The 12,764-nt window shown below is 47.2% G+C and overlaps 3 protein-coding genes across 6 annotated transcripts in view; 2 read left to right on the top strand and 1 right to left on the bottom strand.

Moving 5' to 3' along the window:
* Positions 1–114: 114 nt before the first annotated feature.
* The window catches only part of LOC8032579, a 196,692-nt gene continuing 184,042 nt past the window's right edge, over positions 115–12,764 (top strand). For 2 of the 4 annotated variants that reach the window (XM_042289368.1, XM_042289367.1), the window contains exon 1: positions 145–435. The gene's annotated coding sequence lies outside the window, so the exon portion shown is untranslated. Of the gene's footprint in view, positions 436–12,764 lie in introns of all 4 variants that reach the window. The other 2 variants (XM_042289370.1, XM_042289369.1) reach the window with 2 other exon arrangements.
* On the top strand, positions 2,915–8,147 carry LOC115309982. The gene is made up of 4 exons (XM_040207539.3): positions 2,915–3,455; positions 3,530–3,659; positions 4,193–4,330; positions 7,028–8,147. The coding sequence occupies exons 1-4, from the start codon at positions 3,028–3,030 to the stop codon at positions 8,021–8,023; spliced, it is 1,692 nt and encodes a 563-aa protein (XP_040063473.1). The 5' UTR covers positions 2,915–3,027; the 3' UTR covers positions 8,024–8,147.
* LOC115309966 lies at positions 8,351–12,020 on the bottom strand. Its single transcript, XM_040207540.3, has 2 exons — positions 11,643–12,020; positions 8,351–11,161 (listed from the first exon to the last, which is right to left on the bottom strand). The coding sequence occupies exons 1-2, from the start codon at positions 11,857–11,859 to the stop codon at positions 9,873–9,875; spliced, it is 1,506 nt and encodes a 501-aa protein (XP_040063474.1). The 5' UTR covers positions 11,860–12,020; the 3' UTR covers positions 8,351–9,872.

Here is a 12,764-nt window from a genome sequence, read left to right as displayed (position 1 = left end):
AATGACTAATTTAAAATATTTTGAATATTTTAAGTTTTTAAGTTTTTATTTGCGTTTGAAGGTTCTAAGGCCGTCAAGGTGATTTTTGCTGTATTCGCTGCGGGGTCAATCTCTCCCCTTTCTTTCGCCCGCTTTCTCTCTTTCTGTTGTTTTTTTACCTCCAGTCTCCATTGGATATCCGGCGGACTTGCTCCTCAGTGTGTTTTCAATGACGGAAGTTCCCGAGGTAGCTCGTCGCTTCGGTTGTGTTTGGGTGACCTAGAAGTCGTGCCGGAGCAGGATTTTTCTTTCCCACACCGCGCACCGAAAGGCTTGAGAAGAAGAGAGGAGAGACTCTTGCGTCGCTTACGCAACGACGCAGCGCTGTGATTCTTTTCTTTTTATTATTCCAATACAGCGGATTTCGTGCTACCGCCGTGAGCAGCAGCGAGCAAGGTAAGCGATCCAAACCTTCTCATCTCTTCCATGCAAACGTTTCTTTTCCCGTGCTCTTCGCGAATTACTGCGTGAGCAGTGTCGAATAGCAAACGTCGGCGATCTCTAGCAGCAAACGCGCGTTACTGAATTCTTATTTTTTATTTTATTTTTTTCTATCACTGGCAGTGGGGTTGAAGTCCAGTCAGTCCCGCGGCTCTACCTGTACCTTCTGAGGAGCAAAGTCTCGTGACTATCTTTTTCGTTGTTTTTTTTTTCTTTCATACGACGGGTTAAAACCTCCGACTCCTGCTGTGAAACTAAAAGCGTTAGAAGGAACGATAACAGCGAGCTTTTATTTCGTTTATGCGTCCACTTCGCCACCGCCCCGCAACGCTCGAATCCATGGTGTCGGGTCGCATCAGAAGGGTTGAATGGACAAATAAACGCGCCTCCCGTTCTGTCTGTCGTGCCCTGTTCGTGCTGTCGATGTCTGTCTCGGCTCACGATCGCTCTAAATCTGAGCTGAGATTATGCGTGGAGTGCCGCAAAAGGTAGGCGTATGAATCGCGACCTTTCCCGAGCTCGAACGATCGCGTGCTTGTTGCGGTTAATTGTTTTCCTAGTTTTGGTTTCTTCTTCGGTCGTTTCTAGGGAGAGTTACAGCTGTAAACTGGCAAAAGTAAAGGTCGTAGTCGGCGACGAGTCGACTCTGCTGTATCGGTTTTAAAAGCCTGCCGCTGGAGGTTCATGCCCTCCAGTTTTGTTTGTTTATTGTTGTGATTTCCGATCATATTTGTGTGTGTGGTAGCTGTAGGTTGTGACAGCAAAAACCGTTTGCCCACATCGAGGCGAATGATAAAAACGAAGAAAAGAAAAAAAATGAAAGTAAGGACAACATATTGCGTGGAACGTGAAAGGAGAACGTAAGAAAATCGACGGAAAAGCGTTTAGGCCGACGCAACCTTGTGCCCGTTTTTTTGGTTGAGCGCGTAGCGCACAAGAAACTGACGTTTTGGGGGGTCCAGAAAAATAAAAGGGCGCAAATAACGAGAACTTTATGTAAACAAAAAGGACGGAGTTTCGTTTTTTTTCTTCTTTATTAGAAGTGTAATCCTGTTTTTTTTTCTTTGGCACAGATGACGTAACGTACGGGCGATAAGCATATGTTGTTTGTTCAGTGACTAATTTGACACACGGCATGGTGACTGACTCGTATTTTGCTGTATCTCACCAAATCGTTCGCTCGACTCGCGCGTTATGGGACGTCGGACGTGAGACACACTCCGATAGCAACACCGGATAACAGAAGGCCGCCTGGGAAAGGGGGCACTGTCTTGTTATCATCTTCCGTCCATGACGTGATGTCACGTGACAGCAGCGTTTCAACTCGCGTGATTGCGCTCGTCGGTTTGAGTTGGCACATGGCTCCCCAAAAGCGCTGGTCTGCGTAGCTGTTGAGGCGCAATTGTCCGCATCATTCTGTTTTAAGAATGAAACAGAAAGAAGCCCACCCAGACAACTCACACGCATCCTGAGGATGGCCACACTGGTACGGTTCATGGACACAGGTTCAGACATGGCATACCAGTGAGATTGATAAAAGTTCTAGGCAACACAAGCAAATTGAAACCAAGGCAGGTTATTGACCAGATACTTATGGGAGACCCAGTGAATGGAAATTGAGCAGGATGAGATTATTATATAAGGGCAAGGGAGACAGCGACAGTATCAAATCATACCGACCAATCACAGTAGCTTCAATAATATACAGACTAGCTATGCAAATTGTAAAAAGAAGAATGGGCAGAGAGAAAGCAGATTCTGGGGGAGCTTCAAAACGGTTTCAGGAAAGATATACGACTAGATGATAAATTGTTTGTAATCACTCAGTGTGTAGAGATAGCGATGGCAAGTCAAAGGCCATTGTGGGTAGCATTTTTAGACATCAGAGGAGCATATGACAATGTGAGTCAGGAAAAACTCTGGAACCAACTGAAGGGATGTGGACTAGAGGGAACCGTGGTTACGTTTCTAGAACGGTTTTATACGGAGAATTGGGTGGTTATAACATGGGAAGCCGAAACCACAAGACCAGCAGCAATAAAAAGAGGTCTTAGACAGGGTTGCCCCTTGTCTCCCCTGCTCTTTATGATATACCTCAGTGAGATGGAAAAAAAAATGTTAGAACAGTGCAACCTAGGTTTTGACCTGACTTACATGGAGGAAGGACATAAAGTAAACCAAGTATTGCCAGGGTTAACGTATGCAGACGAGATTGTAGTCGTATCAGAAAGTCGTGAGACAATACAGGAACTGATTAGGATTTGCAGCAGGGAAGGGGACAATTTAGGACTAAAATTTAGTAGGGACAAGTCGGGTATAATAGTTTTCAACGACGAGAATGGGGAACCCCTGGTTCCCCATTCTCGTCGTATTCACGGGCGTTTGTTTGCCAACAAACCGGTCTCTGGCCTCCCATTGGCAGACCCCTCACGACTTCCGGTTCAAGACTTCCGGTCGCCTAAACAGCCTGCTACAACGCTGGCCTGCGGCGTGTTTGGTGCCAGTTGTCGGAGAAAGTGAAGCCAGTTGAGTGATTTTATTGGTATAATGTCCAGTAGTTACTTTAGAGAGCTGGACGAACTAGCGAAGCAGCGCTACCGGCAGAAGCTGACCATCTCCGGCGAGGAATTTCCCGACCCTTTGGACTCCGCTGTTCTTGCCTATGCATTTTCAACGGACGCCCGTCACTGGCCGCGAGTTGAAATCGGCGACATCTACGTTTATCTCGTCGAGGGAACGTGCTTCTACACAAGAGAACAATTCAAGAGCTATAAGCTCGAAGATGGCTACAACCTGTTCCTAAGTGGCAAAGTACGCAAACTGCGCGCATTTGAGGCCACAATTGATAGTGTCGTGATAGTTCTCGTCACCGGGGAAGTGGAGGCAAGCCAGACGCTTGGGCGATACCACCAGCCGTGGGCCGTCACGAAGAAAGAAGGCACCGTGTTGAGCGCACACTGCACCTGCATGGCAGGGTGAGTATTAAATTTTTATCGCTACGGCACCACAGCAAGCTATTCCCATATTCACGATCATTGTGTTCTTGCAGGCTTGGCGAGGCGTGCAGCCATGTCGCGGCGCTCCTCTTTCGCGTTGAGGTGGATGTCAAGTTTGAAATGACCGATCCAAGCTCGACATCTGTCGAATGTCGCTGGATTACAGCGTCTTCGAGTGCACAGGTACGTAGTTTTTGAATTTAAAGAGGCAGGATTTAGAAATAAACCAATTCAATCTAAAGAGAGACCAAGAAAAACGCGAATGTTTGCTTCTCAGATTAGATTGAGCCTTGACCCAAGGCTGTTTGTACAGTGGCCGTTCTCGCGTAAAGTGGCCCAATCCAGTTTAATAGGTGTTGGCAACAACCCACGCCCGCACATACACGGCGCCAGCCAAAAATTACATAAGTACGATTTTTGGATTTGAGTGATTAGAAAACAAAACAAGCTCCACATATCTTTAATTAAAGAGGTATCTTTCCTTTTCTATGAAATAGCAATGCCAAATTTTTTTCCCCCTTGAAGCAGCTTCATTTTGGATTTGACAGATTAGAAAACAAAACAAGCTCCACATATCTTTCCTTTCCTATGAGGTTGCAATGTGAAATTTTTTTCCCCCTTGAAGCAGCTTCAATAGCAACTGCCAGAAATTTAATTAAATAGCAACTGCCAGAAATTTAAAATAACATATCTCTCTCTCTCTTCTGATAATGCAGGCAGCTCCAGTGGCGGCAATTGATTTTATCAAGCCTTCGAGGAAGAGGCAGCTGAAGCACGCCCCCACGCCAAAAGAAAGCTCGCCCATTCCAGAGGCTACAACTGAGCAAGTCCAGGGCTTCTTCAAGGCAGTAAAGGTGATATGCGCAACACCGTTGTGAATCAGTGAACGACTCATCGGGCTCAGTGAGCAGGAACGAACTGCTTCCTCTTTATCCAAACCAAGTACCCGTGCACGTGCTGCCTCAGACAGGTTTGCAGGCATCACAACCGTTACATCTCCCTTTCTTTGTAGTCCCGAGAACAAACTAAAGCTGTGTTTACATGAATGCGACTTAGTTGCATTGAATCCAGTTGTCACATTCAATGCGGTCATGTAAACGGCATAATGAGCTAGGGAAGCACATTGCATTCAAGTCGCTAGACAGAGGTGGATCGAGACGGCGAATATGCGTTCATTCAACCCATGTAATTGGAGGTCGCATCGCATTTTGGTGGCGGCGGTGGATAGGGGTCCGTGTGGTCGCCCACAATTTTTTTCCAAAGAAACTACAGCTTTTATTGCCAAACTAAATGAGCGGAATAGCAATGAGCTGCTCAAAGAGGGTGTTCCCGTCCAAGCCTTGCAAAATACGACTTGCGCATCCGAGGGAGTCCGTAGAGGCTTCGGTGCAAGCACGAATGACGTTGAGAGCTCCGAGCACTGCATGGTAGGGCAGAACGAGCAGCTCCTACCTCGGTGCCGTTCCTGGCTGCGCCAAAGCCTTTTGGCCTCAGGGTCCAGTCGCGGGTAGCAAGGTTTGGCAAGGCGAAGCACAGTGGCGTCCTCAGAGCGGTTGGAAACGATCCCGCTCGCCAGGCTGTGCGCACACACGTCGCCCCGATCCAAAGTGGCCCAGCGGCCCCACCCCATAACGCTTGGGTTTCGATGTTTCTTCTGCCTCGTAACTTCTTGCACAGCATTGAAGAAATTAGGCACAACCTTTATGCTCTCCAAAAGTGGCGAAAGACCTTCACGTGCGATGCACCGGAAACGCAGCTTTAACTTTGAGCTTTGACACAGCGTGGCACCACCTTCGCATAGGGCTTGGTGCGCATTCATGGGAACGTTGCCGCATCAGCTTCATTCGAAGTTATTAGGGTTGATGCGCCGAAGCCGCATTCACGTAAACGCGGCTAAAGAAATGCACGAACAGTCGCTTAAAGAAGAAATAAGAAAAATAACATAAAACGAAAGACAGAGAATAAGTTAAGATTAAAAGAAAAGAATTACACAAAGTCCGGGGTGTGCTGCTTCAGCGCACTGCTGAAATTTGTTATCGTAGTCTTCGAGGTCGCCGTACAGTTCGCGTTGACGTCCAAGTTGCACGCACACTAGCCCAATCCGTCACCACTGGATCGTCTTGTTGGACTGGTAGGGCCACTGGGGGGGTCATTGTAGCAGGCAAAGCTTGGATGTTGGCTGGCTCCCAGGCTGGACAAATATCCTCGAAGTCATCCGTACGCGCAAAGTCTTCCTTTGTCGGGAGCAGATGCAACCGATGACCTTTGCCGTGTCGTTGCGAACAACCTTCAAAGCTGCTCTTCCTGCGTACGCAATTACATTGCCGCTGCAGCTGTGCAAAATTCTTGTGCTTTTTTGCAAATTTACATTCTTGCCTGTGCATTTCTACCACAATAGTGGCAACAAGTTAGCCCGCACACCAGTATCAATCTTCAGGACGAAGTCCTTATCGGCTACCTTCGCTGGCACCAGCCGCTCTGCTTGATTGCTTGTGTTGTCCATGCTCACTTCAAGAATTTCAAAGTCGCTCCCAGCCTTCGTGGCTTGTTAGTTACGTCGTTGATTATTGCGTCCATTTGGTTGGGGCAGCACACCGCAAAATGACCTTGACATTTTCGGCATTTTTTTCCCACTGCTGGGCAGCCCACGCCTCGGTGACTGAAGTTGCACTTCTTAGAGCAGTCGCGAAACACTCGTACGTTTCTTTCTTTTTGGGAAAGCAGTAGCTTTGAAACTATCCTACAACATCCACATAGGTCAGCTCCCCCTCGAGGTGTTGTAGACTTCCGAGGCCTGCTCTCTAGCAACATGGAGCAGCACTGGAGCCTTCTACTCTTCCTTTAAGCGGGTGGTTCTGTAGCAGCCATGAAGATCTCCAGCCGTTGCTTAAAACGCTGCCGCCAGTTTTCAGCAATGTTGCTCGTAAACTGGAGCGGCTCCGGTGCTTTCAGCCACTCCACGACTGAGGCAGCCGCCACACTTGTTAGGACATTGGAACCACTTCTGACACCATGTATCAGTCGACAACATATCGGGCTCTATGAGCAGGAGCGAATTGCTTTCTCTTTATCCTAATCAAGCACACATGCGCATGCTGCCTCACAACAGTTACACTTTGTATAGTAGTGAAAACATAAGCAGACCAATTGGGTGATGGCATTGTAAAAACTTGATTAAAGACGACGAAATGGCATGCAAGGCATGGCCAATGGCGTGAGGGAATCAGGCATATCTGTTCACAAGCTACGGAAGCCAACTCGGTCTGTTCAAAAATTGTTCAATGTGTCTACAGAGATTTCGAACATTTTTTGAAACCCTGTTCAACTTTTGAACAAGTTTTGGAAAAAGAAATTGCAGCATCTTTAGTTACTGTGTGATGCCTTGAAGCAAAGCGCAAAAAAACAGGGCATTGTTGTGGGTTTTTAATATAAGGTTGAGCTAAAAAATTTGCTTTGCCCCAAATGTGAACGTCGAACTTAAATTGCTTTTCTTTCCCCGAAATAGAGTTTCCTCTATAATAACCTGATTACATTTTGATAACACTTTTCAGGAGTTTGCACCCAGCACCCTCGTACTGCAAAGCCTCACCGACAGCGAGGACACGGACACTGCTGTCAGCAGCGATTGCGAGGACGACTGTGATCCAGTTCCAACACCTGGGACTGTTGTTAACGTGGAGTGCCTTTACGGCTCTCTAGATGAGCCAGCTGCAAGAGAAGCGACGCTGACAGCAGCAGAGTGCAACCAAGTGGAGCTCTGCACTCGCACTCAAGCAAGTTCCGACGAGTGGTTTGCGCAACGAAGGGGAAGAATCACTGCATCTGTTGTGGGAAAAGTACGCTCGTGTTGCACTGGGGCAGAGGGGATCGTCTCCGAGCTAATGGGCTACACAAAGACGCCCAATGTGTGGAGCGTGAGGTGGGGCAAAGACAATGAAGTGAAGGCGAGAAATCGCTTCATTGCGGATGAGGCACCAAAACACAGAGGCTTCGAGGTGAAGATGTGTGGCCTGCTTGTTGACTCTGAAAAGCCTTACTTAGGTGCTTCCCCAGATGGAATTGTGTCTTGTGGGTGCTGTGATGACGCAGTATTAGAAATTAAGTGTCCAGCAACATGTGCTAACCTCAAAATCGATCAAGCAAAGTCAGTACTGCCATATCTTGACAACAACAGTGCCCGTCTAAAAGAGGACCATGCGCATTACGCACAGGTTCAAATGCAGATGGCTCTGGCCAAGACAACCCGAGCATTCTTTGTAGTCTACACAAATGTTGACCTAAGTGGGGAGGAAGTGCTGTTCAATGAATGTTTTTGGAACACCACAATGAGCATTGCTGAAGAGTTCTACTTTAGCTATGTTTTCCCGGAAATCCACGGCAGAGAATTGTTGAAGAAAATTAAGGACGCCAATGACATGTGCATTTGTAAAACGCAGAAATCTGGATCAGTCTTGCGATGTGATGCATGTGACCGAGCCGTTCACATGAAATGTGTGAAGCTAAGACGTATGCCTAAAAGATGGGTGTGCTCTGCTTGCCAGCTTTGAGAATAGGTCACCGTTTTCACGATTCACTGGCAAACCAGATTCCTTCTGTAGTTACGACTGCCTAGAGCTGAGCCGATTGGCTTGACATATTTTGTGAGGATTCCAGCTGAATGCAGAGTAAAGAAAAGGGAAGAGGAAGGAAGGGTAGAAGAGACATAGATGCACACTGCTGGACTAGCAACCTTTTACTGAAATCTTTTTTCCTCAACAGTCATTCATTAAAAGGTTGGTAGGCCAGCAGTGTGCATCTATCTTTCTTCTACCCTTCCTTTGTCTCACCTTTTCTTTACTCTGCATTCAGCTGGAATCCTCACAGTCCTTCTGTAATATCACAGTGTAAATAAACACTTTCAGACTGCTGTATTAAGTTTATTGTTGCAGCTACCTGCTTTACGAAAATGGTTCAAGCATGATCACAGCACTCTGGACCTAAATACAATGATGTCCTTCTCTCAAAGGGGACATAGTGATTTTGCTTCCACAAATACTGCTCAGAACAATTCCTTGACATATATGTACACTAGCACTTGCAAAAAGATATAAAAAAACAAAACAAATACTATTACATTTCCAAACTCACAGGAAATAGAAGCAGCCACGTAATTGCTAATCATAGCCGCATGCTGGGGTTGGCAAAAGCACAGGGCATGTGCTGTGCACAGATTGAAGAGTTTGGCTATTTCCAAGCACAATCAAAATAAATAATGAAAGATATCTAGACAGCATGAGGTCAGTCTGCCAATGTATGGTGATGCTTGCAAGTTAAATGTCCACCAAGGCATTGGTGTAATCAAATAGAGCAGTCACACAGAGCTTGTGTGCAATCCACGAATGGCAAAACACTACTGTCACCCCGGGGCAACATACATTTAAGCCCCATCTAATTCCATGGCCTTTTAAATAAACTAGTTGGAAGGTCAGCATGGCAAAGAAAAGTATTGCATACACAAAAACATTCAAACCTAAGAACATACCTAGCTTAATATAAAAAAAAAAAATTAATGCTCTTTGTTAGGGGGGACACCAAAGGCCCCTTAAAGGAATACTGAACCGAAATTTTGAGCTCACAAAATAAGGCCGGACAGATAAGCGGGACGCTGCAAAACTCAAAAACATCACCCATACAGCCATATCTCTAACGGATCGCCATAGCTTTGGAAAGGAAGTGCGCGGTTGAACACAGCCGACAAAACACGTCAAGTTACGACGACGAGAGAAGCGAGGCCACTTTCCCTCATTCTCAAATTCTCTCGGGGAAACAATGATGTCAAAGACCTCGCTTGATCGCGCCCTTCTTTTCCAAAAAGTATGGCCATCCGTTCGAGATATCGATGTACGAGTGATATTTTGGAGCTTCCCTTTAAACGCTTCTGCGGCCTTTTTTTTTTTTTCTTTTGCGAAATTTAAATTTTGGTTTAGTATCCCTTTAACAAGTTTGCGTGCACAACAGCCATTCCTTGTAACACTAAAGTCAATCATGTGCCATCTGAGCAAGGTCGTGCCACTAATAAGCCTGAAATGCACTGTAAAAAAAGCCCGTGGGTCTACTTTCTCGCACAACGCTCGGACAGCCAATCATCGCAATTTACGGAGGCAGCTCAGTGAATGATGATGCCGAAACATGCGTTTAGACCAAAAAACACAGTCCGAGTTGTGACATTTACTAATGCAAAACTTCACGCTTGCATTGCTTAATGTCACAACTCAAACTGCGTTTTTTGGTTTAAACACATGTCTCGGCATCGTCATTCGCTCAGCTGCCGTCGCAAGTTGCAGTCCTTGGCTCTCCAAGTGTTGTGCGGGAAAGTAGACCCACGAGTTTTTTTTTAGAGTGTGCTTCAGCAAAGATCTACTTCTTGAGCAGAGGCAGCTGCAGGTTAGTTAGGGCAGCACAGACAATCAAGGCCTTGTCGATTGTGCACATCGCAACGTCATCAGACTTCTTTACAAAAGAGATTGGCAAGACCGTCTGAAAAATCCTGAATACTTTCAGCCGCCTAATTGCACGCTCTACGTGGATGCGTGCACGAGACAGCTTGCGAGAAAGGGTAACTTCTGCACCTGAAAGCTGTTTTTTTCCTTTAGTGAAGGCGGGGATCAGCAAGGTGGCACCCTTTGCAGCAAACATCTCTTGACACCGGAAGCCTCTGTCCACAAGGTAGACGTCCCCTTCCCTCACAATGTTCAAAAGGCCCGACTTTAAAGTTAGCTCCTTATCTGACACCCGTCCCCCCCACGCCCTTGAAATAAAAGTAACAGCTCCACTGGGTGACACAGTAATAAGGACTTTTACAGTGTTGTGGTGCTTGTACCTTGAGTATGTCTGGCTCCTGGCAAGCATGTAGGATGGTTTCTGTATGAAAATTTCAGTACAGTCAAGGACACCAATGACATTCCGGAAAACAGGATCACGGAAAGCACAAGGACGGTTACGGCGGACAGCTCTTTGTGAGGGCCATACAATTAACTTTGCAAGGTTGCATGAAAGTATGTCCAGCCAGGCATGAAACACAGCACCCACAGTCTTGGCGGACACCCTGAACCGGCATGCAAGGTCATCATTCAACAAGCCTAGCCTGAGCTTCATGAGCACAAGCACGAGCTGTTCCTGTGGCTGGAGAGACGTTAGCTCAGGCTGCCAGAAGCTCAAAATAAAGGACAGCAGTGTGTGAAACATCTGCACACTGACAATGCCCGTGTAAAACTTGACTCTGGTGTCCGAGTGCAGTGCTGCTTGTGTGGCGGAATTCCCGTTAAAACCAGCGATCAAGTTCTGATTTGTGGCCTTGTACTCTGTGAGGAGCTTGTCTGTCTCTTCCAGCCGATTCTGCGTTTCAGCAAGGGCACTTCTTAGCTTGCCATTCTCAGCCTCAAGACGCTCAATGTCCTTGATTGTAAGCATGGTACCAACAGACATGTCACACTTGGAGCTGGACTCGCAGTGTTCCACACCTTCGCTGTCTTCCGACTCAGTCGGAGCGTGGTCAACAGAAGCGTCTTTTGCTTCAGCCCCCGCTCGTTTTGAGCATCTTGCCTGTTGACGATTGTAGCGTTGCAACTGCTGGCTTGTGCGCGGCTTGCGAAATGGGAAGAGTGAGGGGCAATAATCAGGATGGCCTGGATCGTCTGATGGGCCTCCTGGGAAAAGGAATAGAAAAAAAAAAAAAATCGAAATAGATGAAGGGCAGGAAACACTGGCAAAAATCAATTTAATTTGCTCTACTGGAGTGAATACATAAATTAACGTTGCGCCCATCTTTGTCATGCTTCATCCTACGCGGCGAGCAGCCAGCTTTGGAACGCCTTACTACTGTACGAACGAGATTTCGCCAGAAATTGTTGCGTGCCCATGAATGGGTTCATACTACTAACACGCACACTTGGGGAGGTGAAGTAATTACGCGTATCAGATGGTTCCTATCTTCAAAACAGGTATGGCACGGTTAATCTGCACGGATGAACTGAAGAGAAATAAATCTTAACATTTTGTGGTACTAAAATGTTGTTCTAAACTCGTATTAAATGTCTCCTTCGTACAGTAACGCGCTCGGAACTCCCACAAAGTAGGCACGATGCGTTGGAAATAACATTCTAAAAAAAGAAAAACCTTATGGCTCACCTTGAATGAAATGCGCGGAACAAATACGGCTGTTGTTGTTCGGACGCCAGTTGTCCCTTTTCATCGCCTGCAGCCACGAAGCTCTTCGCTCGGGGTCTGCCGGAAAGCGGTGCGCTCTCACTGCAGACAGCAGGTTGGTGCCCGAACGCAAGCTGCAGCCGGGGACGCTGCAGCACGTTCCTTTCTTCGGCAACGGAGGAACGTCTTGCGAAAACATCTCGGCTCATGCGATAGCGGGCGCGGCGAGAAACGCGACACACTCGAAATAGCGAAACAAATTTCCACCCAACTACGTCGCGGGAAGCCGGCGGAGTCGGGGAGGACGGAAGTCGATAGGGGCACCTTCCGGTTTGAGTGACTGGTGGCGCCCTCGCGATGAGCTTTACCCGAAACAAGGTGAATAAGTATACGGTCGTTGGTCTCCGCGGCCAAGAACCCGAGCGCTGTTGGCGGCCACGGAGCTGTCGTAGGGTTCCGTCGTAACCGTACACACAACTTCCGATCGTTTCGCTCGGCGTATTCGGATTTGTTCTTGGGTTTCGCCGCTACGCGTTGCACCACACGACCAAAGCAAAAGCGGAGAAACTACCCCTTCACGCGATACTGATCGCTGCGTCTCCGGATGGATGGATGGATGAATACGGCTGAGCCCTTTGGATCGGGCGGTAGCTTACGCCACCTAGCCATTTTGTTTTACCATCGAGCGATCGCAGCGCTCCAATCGGTCGCGTTCGGGGCTATCCTATGTAAAGGATCGGTAGGAGTATTAATTCCTTGTGCGGGACGCACATTGACCGATGCTTGTACATGCGGCGGTTTGTTCCAGTGCGCCAAAAGGGTCCAACGCAACGTGGTTCTAGGATAGCTTGGACCAGCAAATTTTGCTACTCACGAAAGTGTTGACACCGTTCAATGCTCCTTCGTCGGCAACGTGAATTCTAGCTGACCTCGCCCCACGTAATGCGACGACATTTCTTCATCCATTTCGCCTCAAACGTCAAAAAAAAAAAAAAAAAAAAGACTCAGATTTAAGTGTTGTGACAAATATTGTACACGTGGAAACCACCAAGCAGATATGACGTACGTGTTGAGACTCATATGAAGACAATGAACGTGCAAATT

Source organism: Ixodes scapularis, unplaced genomic scaffold (genome assembly GCF_016920785.2).
Source record: "Ixodes scapularis isolate PalLabHiFi unplaced genomic scaffold, ASM1692078v2 PGA_scaffold12__126_contigs__length_90152505, whole genome shotgun sequence".
Taxonomy (NCBI): domain Eukaryota; kingdom Metazoa; phylum Arthropoda; class Arachnida; order Ixodida; family Ixodidae; genus Ixodes; species Ixodes scapularis.
Note: the sequence above shows the minus strand (reverse complement) of the source record. Positions and strands in the feature narration are given on the sequence as shown.